This window comes from Leptonychotes weddellii, chromosome 15 (genome assembly GCF_054177405.1).
Source record: "Leptonychotes weddellii isolate Sample4059 chromosome 15, ASM5417740v2, whole genome shotgun sequence".
Taxonomy (NCBI): domain Eukaryota; kingdom Metazoa; phylum Chordata; class Mammalia; order Carnivora; family Phocidae; genus Leptonychotes; species Leptonychotes weddellii.
The window spans coordinates 46,345,579-46,366,384 of NC_138383.1; the positions used below are offsets into that span (position 1 = coordinate 46,345,579).

The following is a 20,806-nucleotide window of genomic DNA, read 5'->3' on the forward strand; positions in this document are numbered from 1 at the left end:
CATGACCCTTTAACCTCTCTGTCCCTCTCTCCTCTGTGGTTTGTCTTCCCTGTCACCTCAGGAAAGCCTGTCCAATCCATCCCCTTTCCCTTAATCTCACTCACTAGGGCGACCGATGGCCAGCACTCTGCCATCAAAGAAACCTTGAAAGCAAGATCTGCCTCTGGAGGTTCTTATCCTGGGATCAGGAATGTATTTCAAGTCCATTTTATGCACTAAAAACATTCCTGTGAGAAGAAATCCAGAGGTCTCACCAGAGCGCCAAAGGGGTCACGGCCCCAAAATGCTTAGGAAGCCCCCCAAAAGCCAGAAAAATCCCCACTAAGCTGCCCTTGAGCTCCTCACTTTTGTGCACTCAGTTAATAATTGTCCTTTTAATAATTTCCTTTCCCATGGTGTCCAAGATAAATAAATAGCAGCTTTATTTTTGTTTCTTTCCTAGTGCTGTAAGGGCATGTATGTATGTATGCATTTCCATAACAGTTTTTATATCACTATTTAACAAATCATCAAGTGAATAAGATTTTGGGAGCTGATCTATGGAACCAACCGTCACCAGACAATAAGGGTTTTATGTTCTGAGGATCTGCCTATGCACACATTCTGGAATACAAATCTTCTGTACATAGTGAACTTTTGGGCTGACTCTTACTGCAGCCGCTTTCTGTGAACCTAACCTCCTCTACTGGACGGTGACCTTCCTGTGGGCATCTGGGTCTTTGAATGGCTTTTGTCCTCCTGTCTGGTGGAGAGGGAGGACATGTGGAACCCTCAGTGGACATTTGTGGATCGAGGATGACGAGTGATGGGAAAGTGGACAAGGTTAGGAATTACTCTGACTACAGGCTCCAGCCCTGAACCCCTTTCAGCCAGGGACCAGCATGCCCCCTCAAATCGTCTCAGTAGAAATGGAGGGGTGGGGAGCAAAATCCACCCACTTACACTAGGAGGACAAACTGAGGACACACGACCGAAGTAGGCAGGGCTGTTTGCATAAGGGTGTCTGGGTTCCCATGACCAGGGGCAATGCAGGATCTTGGCCCTACCACGGCTCTGAAGTTTGGCTCCAGAGCAGGGAGACTGGAGGGAACACACAGGGTGCTTTGGATGTCTCTTGAGTTTTATAGTTCGAAGCAGCCTGGTGGGCAGTGGATCAGAGTGTCCCTGGAGAGCCCAATGGAGAGGAGAGATGCTGTCCTCAGGTGGCCCAGAGGGCAGTGGATGGGAACGTGGGTGAGCAGAAGGAAGGACATAGGTGCCAAAGTCACATGCAGGTGAATGCTCAGGTGGGAGTGGTGGGGGGAAGTAGGCAAGAAGGAACGAGAAGATGTGGATGGTTAGTGTCCCGTGAGCTCACTGGCAGCCACAGGCTGGTGAGGTCAGGAGAAATTCAGGCTGTACGTACTTCCAGCCGGCTCAGGTAGGGTCTCCAGGTCCCGTCCATAAGGCTCTGCCGGTAGCTCTTCGTAAAGAAGCCGAGGTAGGACACGAAAGCTGTGGTGAGTAAAACGTCCCCACATAACTTGCTCTCCTGGTGTCGGAAGCTCTGCACGGCTTCTGCCCACCTCACGTTCTCAGAGGCAAGTCCACCCACCTACGAGGGCAGAGACCAGAGAGGAGAGAGACGGCTCATCACCCCACAGGCTCTACGGAGCGCCACGGACTCCGTCACAGAGAATGCACAGTGCACGTCTGATACCAGAAGACTCGGGACATCACTTCTGTGGGCTTGTGATCACTGGGGACTTGTACTGGTCACAGCACACGCTCAGAAAACACACCTATTCTGTGCTGTGCATCATGTGGGCTGCAGATGGATTATAGGCTTTGAGCGCAGGCTTCTGGGCTCTGCCCTTTACAGGCATGAAGACAAATACCACCCACCTCCAAGGGCTGGGGAGAAAATTAAATGTGATCATGTACGTTCACCACCTAGCACAGTGCCTGGGCTGCAGAACCTATTATGTGTTCTCCCCCTCCTCCTCGCCAAGGGCTGGGAATCGGAAAATAAATAAAATCACTTCCAGGCGCTATAAATAATTCACAGTGGGTGGGCAGATAGACACGGTAATTAAGACACAGAGTTAGAGGTACGGGAACATGCGCGTGCACAAAGTACCAAGATGGTGGAACACGTCCTGATTGTGTCTGCCCCACTTTGGTATGGCACACCTCTCCGTGGGGACCCCCCTCCGGGGAGGAGAGGCCTCCTTTCTTTGGATATGGCAGAGCTGAGTCTGTGTTATGACGGACCCCTCGTCCTTCCTTGAAAGATGGCATCGTAGAATGTCACAGCTGGATGGGCCAACCCAGCCATTCCCATGCCTGTTTTTAGATGACAACAGATAAAGACCAGAATGTTGAAGTATCGCGCCAGGACCTCTAGGTGGGTAGAGACAGGGTTGGATTCAGAGCCTGTACACCCTGCCTGCCTTCCAAGGGGACCAATTCAGAAAATGCTTCACCCAGGCAAAGAAGGCTCTGCTAAGGTCTGCAAACCAAACAGAAAACGGGATGGAAGACAGGCCAGCTAAGAGGTCTGGAATGCTTCTTGCCTCTTTGCAGAAGAGCTGTCTCTAGACCGAATTGTTCAGTTCAAATGATCATCTCAACGCAATGCAAGAGCAGGTCCAACCAACAAGTACACAGACACACTCCTGTGGAAGAGCCTTTCTTCACCAAAGCACGGCTCAGTTCCATCATTATTGTGACTCCTTTCTCCTTCAACGAGAAAAAGCTGGCTTCATTTTAGAAACACATAGTGGCTGGAATAAAAGTAAAAAGATATCGACTCCACCTCCCATCATTGGAGACAAAAGTGCTGTAAAGGCTCTCTGTGGAAGAGAAATCATGCCCAGCGGACACTGCTTTGCAGGATCTTAGCTGATTTAGGACAAGAAATACAAGCCACTTTCACATTCAAAAAGGCTATGAATTCTTTGACACTCCCTTCAACAAGAATTGGCACCTGGGGTGCCGGGGTGGTTCATTCGGTTAAGCATCCCACTCTTGGTTTTGGCTCAGGTCATGATCTCAGGGTTGTCGGATCAAGCCCTGAGTCAGACTCCATGCTCAGCGGGGAGTCTGCCTGGGATTTTCTCCCTCCCCCCTCTTCCTCTCTTCCTGTGCTCTCGTTCTCTTTCTAAAATAATTAAATAAAATTAAAAAAGAGTTGCTGCCTATGCTCCTCCTCCCTGAACCTGCGACTGCTTTGGCCAATAGTATGAGGTAGAAGGGATACTGTGTTTGGCTTTTGGTCCCAGGCCTTAAGAGACTGGAAACTTCTACTTCTTCTTAGAACCCTTGTGCTTGGAGCCCTGAGTCCCCATGTAAAATGTCTAAGTACAGAGGCCTGAGACTACATGGGGGAAGCTCTGCCCTTCTAGTAGCTCCTGCCGAGGTGCGTGGGACAAACCAGCCGGCCACTCGGTGGCCCCAGTAGGCACCACCTAGAGCTGAGAACCTACCATTTGAAACCTGCCCAAATTCCTGACCCACAAACTTGTAAGAGACAACGAAATAGTGGTTGTGTTATATCACTAAGTTCCAGGGTAGTTTGTTAGCAGACAGCCATCAGACAAACACCCTGCTGTGACCCTCAGATTTCCTCTCTTAGGGAGGCCAGCCTGCGTGTGTATGTGTATGTTTGTGCACACACGTGAGTGCACCCACGCGTATGGGCAAGGTCACGCTCACAGATGCTCAGGGTCAAGAGGTGTCATTCTTCTCTGCTTCTGTCTCAGTCCCTAATCCTGGTCACGCCTTTATCATCAAACATTACACAGTTAAGAGCTGCAGAGCTTTCCTACCGAGTGGCTAGCTTTGTCTTGTAAGGCTTCCTCTGGCCGAGGCGCATATATGCACGTAAGCATCTTGCATCTCACCCCGCTGTCTGATAGATCAAGGGCTCCCATCCTCCCAAACGTCTCTGTAGGAAAACTCTCTTGACCAGACCAGGGTGTGCATTCACACTTCTCAGGACTCAGTCCCTGCAACCCAGCGCATTTTAATATCTGCTCCCCGCCCCCCGCACACATCCTATTACATTTTAATATTTCCCCCCAAGTCAAAGTGGCGCTAAGCTGTGCTCATCTATTCTGTACCTCGGAGGCACTTGTCAAGCTCAGCTAATACAATTACGGCTCAGGCTGCTGAGGCTCACACTCACCAGGCGATTTGCAAGGGAGATGGTGCCTGTGGTCACTTCAGCTTCTTGCTGACATTTGAGTTTATCTGCTGTTGCTTTCTCAAACTTGGCTGTGAGTTTGGCCAGGTTTTCATTAAGGTGCTGTTTAGGAAGGAACACAAGGTCTATCAGTAATTCCAGCCTAAGTCATCACCTCCAGTGGGGCCGAGATAGAGTCACGTGTAGGTGGTTTTTAAGGGAGGCACCCCCCCAGGACAGGAGAGCTGTAAGGGACTGGAGAAGGCAGGGCAAAGAAGGAAAGGTAAGCAAATTAGGGGTGATCTCAGGTGGAGGCCTGGGGGAAGCCCAGGTCGGTCCTGACCCAAGTGAGAGGGCTGAGCTTTTTCCTACCTCAGTCCTTGGTGTGGGGCTAAGAGGGGTGATGGACATGGGGGTGGGGGGGAGCATAAATTCTGTCTCTCCTTGTAGTGGAGAAAAAAGGGTTGTAGAAGCCTGCCAAAAAAACCACCAGTGCGCTATTAAAAGCAAAAGTGCACCAAAGCCTGGGGTGGCCTGAAAATGATCATTAGGATGCCAGGGGTCCTGGGCAGGATGCATGCTGTGTCTCCCACTGGAGGTCTCGGGTTTGGGATTGGGCCGTGTGTAGCCTAAGTCCTCTCCTTGGTTTCAGGTCCTAGGAGGACAGGTAACTTTTGCTTAACCTCACCTATTCTGTCCAATTATCCTGAAGTAGAGGAGAATTTTGTAAGAGGACATGGTTTCGATGTTTTCTAAATTCATCAAGAGTTTAGAATTGAAGTACGTAGCTTGTGTTGCCCTCAGAATACATATTTGCATACACGAAGATGTAGGGACACATGGTAGATACCTCTAAATATGTCTCACGTCTATGCAGTAACTGGGATTTGGGCTGCTTTGCTGGCCATTACCATGTCCCAAGAGAAACAAATCAAGGGCCAAGTTTATACAGCCAAGCAGTTTGAAAAGCAGGTGGTGAGCCATCGATTGACAATGGCAGACTGGCCACACTCATTTACTTCCTCTTCTTCCCAAGACTTCTCTAAAATAATTTTAAAAACATCATAAATCCTTAACACTGAGCAACTGTTGAGGGTCACTGGAGAGTGAGGGTTTCCAATCGATTTATATTAGACTGGACTCACAGAGGAATGGAAACTGCCAGAGGAGGGCACAGGAAGCTGCAACACAGTGCGGGCCTCAATTCACCAAAGGGGGCATGCAATGGGGATTTGGAAATGTCAGGTGGGATGGAGGGGGGTTTCTGAAAGTAAGAGGGTTCATTGGAAGCTGACTGATCCTCTACCCCCATCTCTACCCACAGGCTCAGCGTCCAATGTCACCAGGCGTTCGTGTCACCAGCAGGAGATTCAATAGTGGCAGAGAGAAGACATCACATTCTGGCATCGAGGATGCATCCGACATAACTCAACTGATCCTGAAAACAAATTCTGCCTCTCAGTCAGCTCTGCCCTTGCTTGCAGAGCTATAATCAGCTTTTGAACACTACTCTTTTAAACATGAAAGGACAAGAAGCCATTTAATGAAGCCTAGATTATCGCTTCTTGGCCTTTTGGCTAAGATCAAGTGTAGTATCTGTTCTTATCAGTTTAATGAAGCCTAGATTAAGGTAAACAAGAGGGGAAAAAAACACCTGAGAAAAGAGATAACTTTCGTCACAAGAGCACAGTAAAGCATAAAATCCTTTATGAATAGTTTCCTAGGAAAATTCAAGATGTTTCATCCATAAAACAAGAAGAGAATGCTAGCAAAAGGAGCAGAGGGAAAAAAAACTGTTGCAGACATTATTTTCTTGTTAATGTAAAAAAATAATAAATTCAAGGGAAGGGTTAAAAGATGAATTTGAGGAAATCTAGAAAGTATAAGAAAATATAAAGTGACTGAGGAAACAAAGGACTCATCAGAAGGTCCAACATCCAACAAACATGCATTCTAGAAAGTAAGATAAAAAAGTAAACGGAAGGGAGATTACCAAAGAAATAATACAAAATAATTTTCCAGAGTCAAAGAAAAGAAGTCTCCACATGCTGAGTACAATGAATCTAAAAAATGGCAGCTAAGCACACCAGTGCAAAGTTTCAGAAACCAAGAATAAAGAAAAAGGGGTGCCTGGGTAGCTTGATTGGTTAAGCATCTGACTCTTGATATTGGTTCAGGTCATGATTTCATGGTCATAAGATCGAACTCCATGTGGGCTTTGCACTGGGCATGGAGCCTGGGATTCTCTTTCTCTCTCTCCCTCTGCCCCTTCCTCCACTCATGCTCTCTCAAGAAAAAAAATAAAGAAAAAAAATGTAAAGACTTTCAGAAAGGTGGAAACAGTGCATTGACAAAGGAATGGGACCCTGACTGCTCATCCAACTTCTCACTAAAGAAAAGGGTAAGGCATTCAGTGTTCTAAGGGGGATAAAAAAAACTAGCGTCAGAATTCAGTACTCAGCAAAACTGCCTGGTCAGTTTAAAAGTCAAATAAAGGTATTTCCAGACCAGAACCATTCAGAAAATTTACCTCTTACTTAACATTTCTGAGAAAGTTACTTAAGAGTGAGCGCCAGCAAGCAAGAGAAAAAATCAAGGAAAGAGAAGTCAAGAGCTCCAGAAGTCACTGGAACCAACCCAAGAAAGCAGTGAATGTGTTTCCTCTCCAACACTGATTGGAACTCTGAGTCTGGGACAAGAGTGAAAGGTCTTTTTCTTTTTTTTTTCTTTTTAAAGATTTATTTATTTGACAGAGAGAGACACAGCGAGAGAGGGAACACAAACAGGGGGAGTGGGAGAGGGAGAAGAGACTCTCCACGGAGCAGGGAGCCCGATGCGGGGCTCGATCCCAGGAACCCGGGATCATGACCTGAGCCAAAGGCAGACGCTTAACGACTGAGCCACCCAGGCGCCCCAAGAGTGAAAGGTCTTGAGGGCAAAAATGGAAGTGGTAGGATACTGGATTGCATGGAGAGTTGAAGGGTAATTGAGGCCATGCAAAAGGATCTAATGGCAGAGAAAGAAAACACAAAGGCAAGTGGAAACTCCAGGGGGAGGGGGAAAATTATATAAAAAAAAGGAAATGAAAAAAAAACGGAAATGAATTAAAAATAGAATTGTTTTAAACAAGAAGCAGAATCAGACCTATAGAGAATAAACTGATGGTGGCCAGAGGGGAGGAGGAAGTGAGGGTGGGCAAAGTGGGTGAAGGGGAGTGGGAGGTCCAGGCTTCCAGTTACAGAATGAATAAATCATGGGGATGAAAGGCACAGCATAGGGAATATACAGTCAATGATATTGTGGTAGTGCTATGTGGTGACAGGTGGAAGCTACGCTTGTGGTGAGCAGAGCAGAACATAGAAACCTGTCACATCACTATGTTGTACACCTGAAACTCATACAACATTGTGTGTCAACTATCCAAGAATAAAAAGAATTATTTTCTTAATCTCCTTTTTGGATTGTTCAATGCTTACGTATAGAAATAGTGATTTTTGCATGTTTATTGTATATCCTTCACGTTTTCAGAATTTATTAGCCCAAATAGCATTTTGTGGATTGTTACTAATAAATAATAAATAATTTCTATAAAAAAAGGAAACATAATTCTAATGGACCAGTTAGATCTGCTATGAACAACACAGGAAGGTTCATAGAATGCAAAGGGAATTAACTGATTTTTCAGCTTTCCCAGTCAGTCAGTGAACAGAGCACGGGACACTTAACTTTGGTTGCAGAACAGAACGGAGATATTTTGCGTCTTGGTGACTCAAAAGCAAAAGTAACAATCAGTAATGGTAAGAGAAGGTGGGAGGTGGGAGGTGGGAGGTTGGGGGAAGAGCTGAAGGAACGGGTAATAATTTTATCTTGAAAACAGAAGGTTCCAAGGAAGCCGCCTCTATATGCCAGGACAAGAAATACAGGTTAGGTCAACTAAAACTAGTTGTCATGATGGTATCGAGAAGACACATGGATAAACATCTTAGAGCCTCGTCTGGCAGAGTGCCACCCTGCCTGCCTAAAGTATATCAAGAAACAGGGATGCCGGCACAGTGTAGAGACGGGAGCTCGACATTCAGACGAGCCGGGGCCAGGAAGACGATGGAAGCTGGTCAGGGGAGTCTGGCATTGAAAAACATAGGCATCGGTGGGAACCTGGGACAGACCTGGGTTGGATGGGAAGGGGCTACTCAACTCTAGGATTGGTTCATGATATTGGGGAATCTGAAGACCTTAGGACCGGCCAGAAATCAGATTTTTACGAAAATCTCCTGTTGATTTAAATACTGGCGGTTAACGAAATCGTTGACAAAAACTGGGTGAGTGTGGGCCAAAGGAAACGCGTAGAAGCTACGAGTATGAAGGCTCTGAGTAGCTCGACCAGTCCTCTGAGGCAGACACAAGCACGCAAAGGGCGGAAGACTGTGGTTTCTCATTAGATGCCTTTTGCTGATATTTTGCTTACTTGTCAGTATGTGCTCCGTGAACATGCCTTACTTGTTTTTATTGCCATTCTTTTTATAAATTGTTACATTAATATATGCTCATTATAGAAAAAAGGAAAATACCTAATATGCAAAACCCATCCAAAATATAACACCTAGATAAAAGTGCCACTATCCATGTTTTTATGTATTTCATAATCTGTCTGGATATATGCTTCTTAAAAAAAGAAACTTTATCTTGGATATAATATTCTTTACTTGGAATTATCCTAAAATCCTAAAAATAAGGCTTGGGGACCGGAGGAGGCTGGCAATGTCCTCAGGGTCACAGAGGGAAAAATTTCCTTGCCCGGGGTGGGCCTCAAGTTAGGGGTGGGTATCAGGCCTCTGTTGTTAGTGGGGGGAGTGTCCAAACTCTTGGGATGCTGATAGGCATGTGGATGAGCAAAGGATGGAGAGGAGGCTGTTAAAAGCAAGAATACATTTAAAAAAAAATATTTTGGCAGAAAAGAAGTGTCTTCCTAAGGTAGCCAAGTCTTTGAAAGATATGCTTATTGCTTTCACAGGTTGAGTGGGCCCATCATGTGAATGTTGGCTAGTGAATAGGTATAAACATTTTGAAAACATTCCCTTTACACCAAATGTTCCTTTAGTTAAAATAACTTGAGTATAAAAAAAAATCTTTGAAAATGCAGTTCTTAAAACATTTTTCTGGGAGAGACTGCGGAATACAAAAATTATCAGGAGGCTTTTGCCCTTCAAAATCAGCCACAGGGGTGTTCGGGTGTTCTGCCCTGGGTGTTCTTTTTAGAAGGCCATTGTTAAGGTGATTATCACCTGTTTTAAGTAGACTGGCCCCTGAACATCTGGATTTATAAAGCCAACATACTGAGAGATTAGCTGCTTTGCCCAAGTTTCTTTTCTTGAGAGAGAGAGATCGGTGGCAAGGTTCTTTGAATTAGCGCCCCCAGCCACAGAATTTAATCTAGCAGTCAATACACCCGGGTCATATGGAGCTTACTTCTCACCATCTGTAAAGCCCTTTTTACCATCACGACCGCTCTGCCGCAAGGCTCTTGCTTGCCTGGAATGCGTGTGCAGAAAGGAAAGATCCAGGAAGTGTTCTGGACTGCACCTGATCACAGGAGTGACCGATCACCAGAGCTAGCACGTGTCTTGGGAGAAGGAGGGAGAGCAGAGGTAGGGAAGCGATGGTCGTGGTGACCGTGGCAGTGGCCTCAGCCCCACGTGGCTGTGTGTGCCCTCGTCTTCTCCTTGTCACTATGATCTCAATAAGAGAGAGGTTACTGTGTCCATTTTACTTCAGGAAACTGAAGTGTGGGCATTTTAAAGACCTTTCTAAAGGTCATACATCTGTAAATGGTACAGCTCGGACTGGATTTTCAGCTGCTCTCCTGTCCTGAGGGATTCAGATTTCTAGCTTTGGTTGTATCCATTTTAAGGGCAAAGGTGAAGTTCAAGGGGGAATCTCTCTCAAACAGGTGTAAATCCACAATCGCCCCGCCCCCCAGTCTGGAGAGAGGCAGATCTACTCCAAACATCACCAAGGGGTTAATAAAAGCTAGTGACCCTCGCCATTTTACATTTATGGTCAAGGGACCGCCCCCCAAACCACAATGTACTACTTGCTTCTAAAAGCTTCCATAGAACAGCGCAGATCACATAAGACCAACGGTCTGCTGGATTTGTCTCACGTGGACTGTAGAGTATTTGAGAAAGAGCAAGAGGTGCCTCAATTGAAAAGTCAGGAGCTTTGGCATCCCACTTTGGTTTCCCTGCCTCTTTTTCAAAATCGGGACACTTGGGTGCTGGGACATGGGGACACATGTGGTTGGCACCAGAGGCTGCCCCGCGGGCTGGGGTGGCTAGGGGGGCTCCGGCCTCACTTACAGCGATTTTGGCTTTTATGGCTGCCAGGTTCTCCTGGGCGGCGGTGAGGTCTGCGGTGGCCCTGCTCAATGCCTGGCGCTTGGGCTCCACGTCGCAGAAGACCTCGTAGAACCGCACGATGTTGATGACCCAGGAGCAGAGACCTGCGGCCGCGTACGACTTGGTGGCCACGAACTCGGGGCGGAACTCTGGATTCTGCAGGTATGGCCTGATGGCCTTGAGGCAGCTCTCGGGAATGTTCTCCTTGTCGAAGTTGATGAGGGAGTCCAGGAAACCGTCCACTTTGGCCATGGTGACCTTGGCAGCCTTCCAGCTCCGGTCCTTGGGCACCCGGCCCCCGGGGGCTGTGAGGGTCATCACCGCCGCGCTGACGTTGCTGACAGCTGGAGGCGGGGCCCCAAACGACTTCAGCTCGGTCAGGTTGGTCTGCGGAGAGAGCACGAGGTGGTTAGGGAAAAGCGGACGGGCTTTCTTTGTCCTCGGCTGCTCGTGGACTTGGGCTCCAGGGCGATCATTCTGAAAGGGCTGCTTTGAAGCTTGCGGAGCCCTCGGAAGTTTAAATGTCATGACTCATCCGAAGGAAACCAAAGCTACTCCCCAGTGGCTTCAGACTCCCCCCCACCGCCCCGAATGGCTAACCGAGATTCAGCTCTGTTTGTTCAGTTCTTTAAGGCCACTCACAGCCCATTAGAAACACACAATTATTTCACATTCAACAGAAAAATAGAAGGATGCGAATATACTCTGAAATAGGCAGCATGCTATGAATAAAAGATAAGGTTATTATAAATTAATTTCCCATCTTGGATTGAAGAGACTAGCCCTGTAACCCAACAAATTTTGTTTTTCTTTAATTAAACTGCTTTGTTCCATGAGCTTATTCTAACTACACTTGACTGTCCTGATAGCAAAGTGACAGTTTCCGCCAGGAAATAATTCAGACCGAAAGCCGGGCACAGTCCCTGCCCGTGCTTAAATGTGGGGTCGTCCTCTGCTCCAAGCATCACTTGCACCAGAAAGATATGGCCGACCGGCCTTGGCAAGTCACTTCAACTCTCCAGGTCTCTGTATTTCCATCTATAAATTGGAAGCAGGGGGATGCACTCATCTGTGAGTGAAGCTGTGTCTTAAATGCGTGTGACGTTGATTTAAGGTTTGTCATGACCATCCGTGAGAAGCCTATGGCCTGAAAAGCTCTTGTTTTAGGGGGCTGATTTTGGAAGTAGGGGAAAAGTCTTGATTTCAAAGATTATGGGCCCTATGCCAAAGTAATTTCCAGCCCAAGAGGGCCTGGAAATCTACAAACGGCAGGGGGTGGTGGGGATTACTTCTTGCACCTAATGAAAGCACGTGGGAAGATGCTCTTTGCTTCTGAAACTATTTTCACATTTGGTCATGAAAACTCATCAGAGGCAGGGATGCGAGGACAATGTATGTGCGGGGGGAGGGGGCAGAGTCAGAAACAAAACCCCATGATTTTAAACCAGTTTAAGTTCAGCATGCTCGATGTCCTGAATTAAGAAAATATAAAAACGTATAGAGATGAAATGGAATCCTACAACCCAGATATGTCGCTGTTAATATTTCCATGTAATTCCTTCCAGTCTTTTTTATATTCAGTCTCTCTCCGTAAATTACTCACAGCCTTTCTGGTAGTAGTGACAGAAGACCCAGCTCAAGTACAAGGGGGACTTTTTTGCTCAAGTATCTGAGGGCAATGAGCCGGGAGCTGGCTGTAAGGACGAGTGGATCTGTGTTTTGAGCGGGAGCTGGCTATAAGGACGAGTGGATCTGTGTTTTGAGTGTCTATGGGCTCTCTGGATCTTCTCTTGTTTCTGCTTCTGAGCTGGGAGCTGGCTGTAAGGACGAGTGGATCTGTGTTTTAAGCATCTGTAGGCTCTCTGGATCTTCTCTTGTTTCTGCTTCTGAGCTGGGAGCTGGCTGTAAGGACGAGTGGATCTGTGTTTTGAGCACCTGTGGGCTCTCTGGATCTTCTCTTGTTTCTGCTTCTGAGCCGGGAGCTGGCTGTAAGGACGAGTGGATCTGTGTTTTGAGCATCTATGGGCTCTCTGGATCTTCTCGTTTCTGCTTCTGAGCCAGGAGCTGGCTGTAAGGACGAGTGGATCTGTGTTTTGAGCATCTATGGGCTCTCTGGATCTTCTCGTTTCTGCTTCTCCTTGAGCATGCTTGTTTCGAATAGCAGCTTCCTCGTGATGCAAGGCGTACGACCTACCCCTCTGCCCTCAGCTTGTGCCATTGTCTCTGTCTGTCCCTGAGCTCTAGCCACGGTCACCTCCTTCCAGCGCATTGATTGCAAGCTCGTCCCCACCTCAGGACCCCTGCCTGGGACACTTCTTGCTAAGCTATTTGCATGGCTCATCCCTTCTCATTCATCAAGATCTAAATTCAGAATTCAGACGTTGCCCACTCAGAAAGACTTTCTCATCAGCTTCCCCTTCTCATCATTTTCTGTCAGCACCCTGATGATCTGCAGAGAACTCGGGGCCATCAGAAATGATCACCAACTTTTTCCTTATTGAATTTCCATATCCTCACCTGAAACAGGGACCTCATCAGTCTTGTTAAAACCATTGTCACCCCCGTGCCTAGAACAGAAACCGGCATGCAGCAGGTGCTCATCAACATGGGTGTCCAACAATCACCTGGAATGAATGGGGGTCGGCAGCTAAAGGTCACAGCCATCACTTTGCAACCAGAAGGGGAGGAGACTTTTTCTCCAGTGCAAGTGGAAATAAAAATGTCCTGGGAGGGGGCGCCTGGGTGGCTCTGTCGGTTAAGTGGCCGACCCTTGGTTGCAGCTCAGGTCATGATCTCAGGGTCCTGGGATTGAACCCTGTGTCAGGCTCCTTGCTCAGTGGGGAGGCCGTTTGAGATTCTCTCTCTCCCTCTCCCTTTGCCCCTCCCCACCCCCCGCTTGCATGCTCTAAATCAATCAATCAATCAATCAATCAATCTTTAAAAAATTGTCCTGGGAAATGATCTTGCTTAGTTAGGTGGGGCTCCTGTCGCCAGTCACAGTAGGGCAGGCCGATATGGTTCTCCTAAGAGGAACACAGGATGGAAGAAACAGTTCTCAGAAGGTAGACGGGAATTTGAGCGAGCCAACAGCAGGCGTGCTTGGTTTCTGCACCCCACTCCTGCCATCAGGCTCTTGCTCTCCCTGTTGCCTCATGCATTCGCTCTTCTCCAAGTTTTTACTCCAATTTCTCCTTCTCTGTAGAGTGGGGTCGGGGGGGTGGTAGAGGTGGGGCAGGAGAGCCGGTCAGGATCAGAGCTCCAGGGAGGATCCAGAGCCACAGGGGACGGTTTGATATCATTCTAACGTCCAAGGGGAAGCCCCTGGAGGGTTTTGGGCAAGGAGTGAAATGATGTGGTTTTGCTCTGAGAGCTTTTTGCGGCTGGCCCCACTGTGGCAGGGCAGGCTACATAGTTGTTCAGGGAGGAGACTGAGCCAGCCTGGGGCCGGGACTCTCAACAGCAGAGACGGTGGCAGGTGACCGGGTTTGGGACATATGTTGGAGCTAGCGTAGGCAGAAGTTTTAAAAAGAGGCATGAGACACAGACCTGTACCCCTGAAACAAATAATACATTATACGTTAATAAAAAATTAAAAAAAAAAGAGGCATGAGAGAATGTCACTTGTATTCTTCTCAAACAGAATTTGATGGCAAACATTCAATTTCTGGAAACCTTTCCACAAATTAACCACATGGATAATGCTTTGCGGGACATTCTTCACATAGATCTCCGTGAAAAGCTTAGATTAGCTCTTTGGTAGTGGATTTGCTGGGTCAAAGGGCAGGGCACATATCTGGTGTTCTTTGTATACACTATCAGCTTCCCCAGAAATTCCAATTCCAGCTCTCAGTGTTGGAGAAAGTTTACGTTTGCTCCCACTCAGCACTGGTCACATTAAAAAGAAAATTTGTTTTTTCAATTTGACAGGCTGAAAATGGGATAATATTGGTTTCATTCATATATGTGCATATATGTGCATATACATATTTACTAGTGATACTATTTTTTTTTTCATGTTTTTAAGCAATTTGAGTCTCTTGTTTTGTGAATTGGGTATTGACCTTTGCCTACATTTCTACTGGGCTGTTATCTTTTTATTTTTGATTACTGTATTAGTCAGTGTCCCTGCAGGCCAAAAAGATGATATAACATCCTGGCTAATTTAAGGGGAACTCTTTATAAAGAGAGAGTGCCTTACCCTGGGCTGGTAGCAGTTGGGCTGGGTGGGGCTGGGGTGGCTCTGTTTCCACCCCTGGAAACCGTGGTTGGAAGAACCGAGCCAGAGAGAAGAGAGGGAAGGAGAAGAAGAGTGAGAGAGAGGGTGAGAGAGAGAAGGAGGGAAAGGGAGGCAGGGAGGGAGGGAGGGACAGAGTGGGAGGGGAGAGGGAGGGAGGGGGAGGGAGGGCAAGGGAAAGTGTCTGAGGTCACCCAAGCCAGCCTCCCAGGTCATGGAGAAAATAGAATGGGGAAGGGCCAGGGGAGACAAATGGCGGATTTCCAGCCCAGTTTATAAGAGTTCTTACATACTAAGGATATTAACTTTCTTTTTAAATTAGAAAATCTTGTTTATAATATTCTGTGATATATAAAATTTAGTTTTTATGGAGCCAAATTTAATAATCCTTTTCCAGACGATACCATGATACCATCCTTTGTTTTTCTGTTCAGAAGGGTCTTTCACATATATTAAAATCGATCTGAACTTGTGATTTTTTTTTAGTTCTTTCATAATTTTATTTCTTATTGCTAACTGTTTTATAAGGTAACGTTGTCCTTTTATTAAAAGAATGTTTATTATGAAATATTTAGCAAAGGTAAAGGTGAAAGCAGGAATCACTCGTAATTTTCCTACCCAGAGATAAATGTTACATATACCCCTCTGTGTTACATATACACACGTCGTATGTATTCACAACTACATATCATAAACACATTCCTGTATGTCATATACACACATGTATACAAACATACGCGTCACACGCACACATACGTGCATCATATATACATGTCAGACACATGTCATACATGCCACCGATACACGTCATGTACACAGATCATATGTATGCACACCTCATGTCACACTACACATATGTACATAATTCACATATGTCCTCACATAAACACACATCACATGTACACATATCTGTCATGTTTACACACGTACCCCTACCCATCACACATATACACGTCATATACACACACATAGATGACATAGAGACTAAAAGACACAGAGAAGAAAGACAATGAGTATATACATGAAGAGGAATATACAGGGGAACAAATATCTACCTGGCTCATTCGTGTACATACACATGGACATATACACACAAATACACACATATCAATCACTGTTTATACTACTTTTTGAATCTGATTTTCACTGAAAATTATATCTGAAGTTTTCAGGGTCGTTGTTTTTGTAAGACATGGTTTTAAATAAAGTATGCAGTTTTCTCTCATTTAGATGAGCCGCAATTTACTTTACCAACTCCATATTGCTGGACATTTAGGTTATTAAATCTTTAACAGCTGCTTAAATGATATGAACTTAAAGACATTAGACACAAGTAAACCAAAAATCAAACTGGAGGTAATTGAGATTTACATTTAACTTTTAAATTATTTGAGAAGTAGCAGACATCCTTGTAATACTGAATCTTCCCATACACAGACTTGGTATATGTATTTGTCTATTCATATCTTATTTTATGTTCTTCAGCAAAGATGTGCAGTTTTCTTCACATTGTTTCAACAAATTTATATTCGCTTATTTGTATCTTGTGCTTTGATTGCTCTTTTCAAATATCATATTTTCCAACTGGCTCCTGTTGATATTAAGAAAGCTATACATTTTTGTAAATTATTTTGTGATGGGCCCCTAACTCTTCCCTATTATTATTTTTTATAACAGGTACTTTATAACATTTACATGATGATTATTTTTCAGTTATTATTGCGTTGGCTAGAAATTCTAGGACAACTTTTTTTTTATAATGGTGACAGGGATCATTATTATGCTTTTTCTATCTTAATGGGAGCGCTTTTAATGTTCTACCATTGGATAGGATGTTTTGTCCTTGGATTGGGATTGACTGCCATCTATTAGCTTAATATCCAAATATCCTTGTATTCCTACTTTACTGAGAGTTTTAATAAGGAACGGATGCTGAATTGTGTTAAGTCCCATTTTGACATCTCCTAAAATGACGATGAAGCTTTTCATCTCTGACTAGGGGGTTGGGTATGGTTACATGCATAATCTCATTTAGGGAAAACTCGCCAGTTGGTGGCATAGTAAATCTGATTTACTAGTATTTTTTATAGGTGTCTTACACCACTGTTCATAAGTTAGGTTCATCTGAGGTTTTATTTTCTCGTGCTATCGCTATCACTTTTAGTACCAGGCTAAATCACATAACATAGGCCTTAAGAGGTCCTGTCGGAAAGAAGTCCATTCAACTTGGAAACTCTAGAATTTTCCAAAGTATTATAAAATCTGTTTTTTATGTTACTTGCTAATATTAAAAGTCAGATGCTAGGGACTCTGCATTGAGCACGATGCAGGGCTCGATCCCAGGACCCCGAGCTCATGACCTTGAGCCGAAACTAAGAGATGCTTAACCGACTGAGCCACCCAGGGGCCGGACGAATAGTTTTTAATAATGAAAATGTCATTATATGTTACTTGTATAATAAAAAAATGAGTTCACTGTAAAAAATACATAGGCAACAAAGAGAAAATTCTCAGTAACTTTGTAGGGGGCGGAAAAGGCCATGAAATTACAAAAAACCATTCCTCCACTAAGGCAGGAAAAGTTACACTGGATTTATTTCAGTTTAGCTATAAAAGTGAAATAAAACTGCCAAAGCAGAGCCTCAAAACGTGCAGAGACTTACTACCAGGCTCTGATTTACAGGTGTTCTTTATGCATTAACTACAGATTTATTGTTAAGTTTGAAAACGATGAGAAAACAGGGAAGTGGTCATGAAATACCAGAGTTCTGTGAACACGGAGGGTTTAAGGATACTCTAGGGGTCCTTGGGTCCACGAAGCAGTAACGCCCTCATCACACTTGGTACAGGCTGATCCATTCCACTTCACCAAGTGGGGTGATGGAGGGTGGGGGTGGGGAGGGGGGGTGCGGAGGGCAAGATCTGCAGAGGGGGTCAAAAGGTACAGCTTCCTGTTGTAAGAGAAATAAGTCCTGGGGGTGTCTGGATAGCAGGGTGACTATAGCTAATGATACTGTGCCGTAGATTTGAAAAGAGAGGAAATCATAAAAGTTCTCATCACACACACAGAAATCTATAACTGTGTGTGGTGATGGATATTAACTAGACTTACGTGGTGACCATTTCACAATATATACAAACACTGAATTATTATGTCATACACCTGATAGGAATATCGTTATATGTCAATTATACTTCAATTTAAAAAAAAATGCTGTCTGAGACCCTGTAAATGCATTCTGCAACCCGTAGACTGTAAACCCTGGTCCACAGTTCAACTTCTTTTTTTTTTTTTTTTAAAGATTTTATTTATTTATTTGAGAGAGAGAGTGAGAGAGAGAAAGAGCACAAGAGGGGGGAGCGGGAGAGGGAGAAGCAGACTCCCTGCTGAGCAGGTAGCCTGATGCGGGACTCGATCCCGGGACTCCAGGATCATGACCTGAGCCGAAGGCAGTTGCTTAACCAACTGAGCCACCCAGGCGCCCACACAGTTCAACTTCTTAGTGATGCCGTGGGCTGCTAATGATCTTGGCCAACCCACCTTCAGAGACTCATCATCACCTCACTTCCTGAGGCGCCCACTTGTGCACCATGGCTCACACACTCCACACCCCCCTCCCCACGCATCTGTGTCTCTGCAAACATCGCTCCTTTCTGAGATGGTTTTCTCCACCCCTGCCCCATCCAGGAAAATGCTCTTCCTTATCATCCTTGCTTCATGGGCATTCTCTTCCCTAGTTCCTACCCGGCCAGCCAGTTAGCCATGTCCTCTTCTGTGCTCTTGAGCCACTGAAATTGTAGCTTCTTTCTGTTTTGTGTAATACATGCACAGAGTTTGCAAACTCTAATAGGGCCATAAGGCTTAGAACGAAACCCATGCCTGGTAGACTCTGACTTCAGCTCTGTAGAAGTCATGGCTTACAATTTTTTCTGTTTCTTCTAGAATTTACTCCTTATTGATAAGGAATATGCCTATGCTGCTGTTTCATTATTCATTCATTCGAGAGCGAGAGAGCGCAGGCGCAAGTGTGTGCGCGTGAGCAGGGGGGAGGGGCAGAGAGAGAAGGAGAAGGAGAGAACCCCAAGCAGTCCCTGCTGAGCATGGAGCTTGATCTCAGGCCCCTGAGATCATGACTTGAGCCGAAATCAAGAGTCGGATGCTTAACTGACTGAGCCACCCAGGCGCCCCTATTTTTCATTTTAGATGTTAGCAAGTGACTTCCTACTTAAGAGTGTGAATATTTAGCTATTTTTACTGCCCTCCTTTCCCTCCTAATTATTATGGTTATATCAAATTTTTAGTTAATGTTCAGAATGAATATGACATGATTATAAATATTGTTCACCTTGGGTTATATTTTCTTTCTAGTATATCCTGAGTTTTTTTTTTTTTTAATGAAATTAACAAGTGCTTTTATTACTTATTTCCTGCGGAAGTAACTTTTGGACAAACACCCGACAGAGGGAACCAGGATGCAGGGGGGTTTGGGGGAAGAGGACTTCCCAGTGAGCTGATTGCTCGTTCAGAGGCCTTGGGTGGGATTGTGCTGGGGGTGTCTGAGACACAGCAAGGCCAGTGTGGGGGGTTGGAGTGACAAGAGGAAGACTAGTCACTGGTGTAGCAGAAGAGGGGAACAATGGTAGGGTCTCGTGGGCCACTGTGGATTTTATTCTGAGTATGATGGGAAGCCAGTGGAAGATTCTGGAACAGAGGGATGATGTGGTCAAACTGCTGTTTGATTACTCAGCACCTGGGTGGCTCAGCTGGTTAAGCCTCTGACTCTTGATTTCGGCTCAGGCCATGATCTCGGGGTCGTGGGATCGAGCCCCGAGTCAGGCTCTGTGCTTAGTGCGAGTCTGCTTCTCTCTCTCCCTCTGCTCTTTCTCTCAAATAAATAAATAAAATCTTAAAAAAAAAGGTCACTCAGGTGGGTGGCTACCATCTGTTAGTTTCTTTTCATACATGATCTCATTTCATCCTTGTGACAACCTACCGGGGACCACGTTACTATTACCTCCCTTGCACAGACGAGGAAACAGGCTGAGTGGAGAGAAAATCATAGCCAGAGCCATACCCAGGGAAAAGCACAGCCAGGATTTGGTCTCAGCTCATTTTAGGAAATGTAACCCCTGTGTCAAAAGATCTTATGAAAGATCTGCCTTATTAGCAGGACACGATCAGCAAACACTTCACGTGTGTGCGTCAAAGAAGTCATCTCGTGGTTCGTGCTGGGGGAATCAGAAAAGGGCAAGACGGATCTAGAATTGTAAGTCTGAGCTTGAAATATGGGTAGGATGGGGGCAGGAGGAGAGGTGGCAGCGGGGAGGGGTTCAGGCTCATCAGAGGCCTGCAGATGGAAGTGGGTGCCGCTGTGAGGGGCTGGGAGAAGCTACCAAGTTCAGGCTGAGAAGTGGGAGCGTAACTGGGCTACCCCTCCAATTCCTGGTCCACCCCCACGGTACCCAGGTTCCCAGTAGAGACTCTGGTGTTTTCTCCTGATATAGGGTGGGGGTCTGTTTAGGGCCTTCGAGGCCTTAACCTTTAGGGCATAAAAAATAAAAAATCCTGGAATGCATAATCCTAGAATCCTTCGTAAAAAATCCTAGAATGCACTTATCTCTCAAATTACAATTTACATGGAATTATATGTCACAGGATTCTACAGCGTTCCTAATTCCTTTTTAGATTTGCCCAGGCCTGAAACCGCCAGATGCCAAAGTGAGGCGGGAGATGGAGGTTTCAGAAGGCCGGTGTGTCTGCCTCTCAAATGCCTCACCTGCCCTGAGGGTGTCAAAGCAGAGGCAGAGAGAATTTTTCGTGAGACCTGCTCCTGAGTCCCCCCTGCTCTGCCTTCAAGGGGGGATGTGTTGGCAGAACCAGCATGAGCCAAGGGGTCCAAGTGAATGGAAGAGAAAGCACCCTGCAGGGGGGAGACCCCGATAACTGGGCGGAGGATCTCCACGTGAGCATCCCAACAGAGAAAGGGTAAGCTTTCGGTCCCCCTCTGACAT

At 45.8% G+C, this 20,806-nt stretch overlaps 1 protein-coding gene and 1 pseudogene across 1 annotated transcript in view; one reads left to right on the top strand and one right to left on the bottom strand.

The window, feature by feature from the left end:
* Positions 1-20,806, bottom strand: part of LOC102738374 (dynein axonemal heavy chain 9-like) — a 241,092-nt gene that overhangs the window by 85,069 nt on the left and 135,217 nt on the right. Inside the window, exons 22-24 of the mRNA XM_081806003.1 lie at positions 10,522-10,947; positions 4,169-4,288; positions 1,406-1,594 (exon numbers count right to left, since the gene is read on the bottom strand). Coding sequence (XP_081662129.1) covers positions 1,406-1,594; positions 4,169-4,288; positions 10,522-10,947 — 735 coding nt within the window. The remainder of the gene's footprint in view (positions 1-1,405; positions 1,595-4,168; positions 4,289-10,521; positions 10,948-20,806) is intronic.
* On the top strand, positions 5,723-5,873 carry LOC115940881 (U2 spliceosomal RNA; annotated as a pseudogene).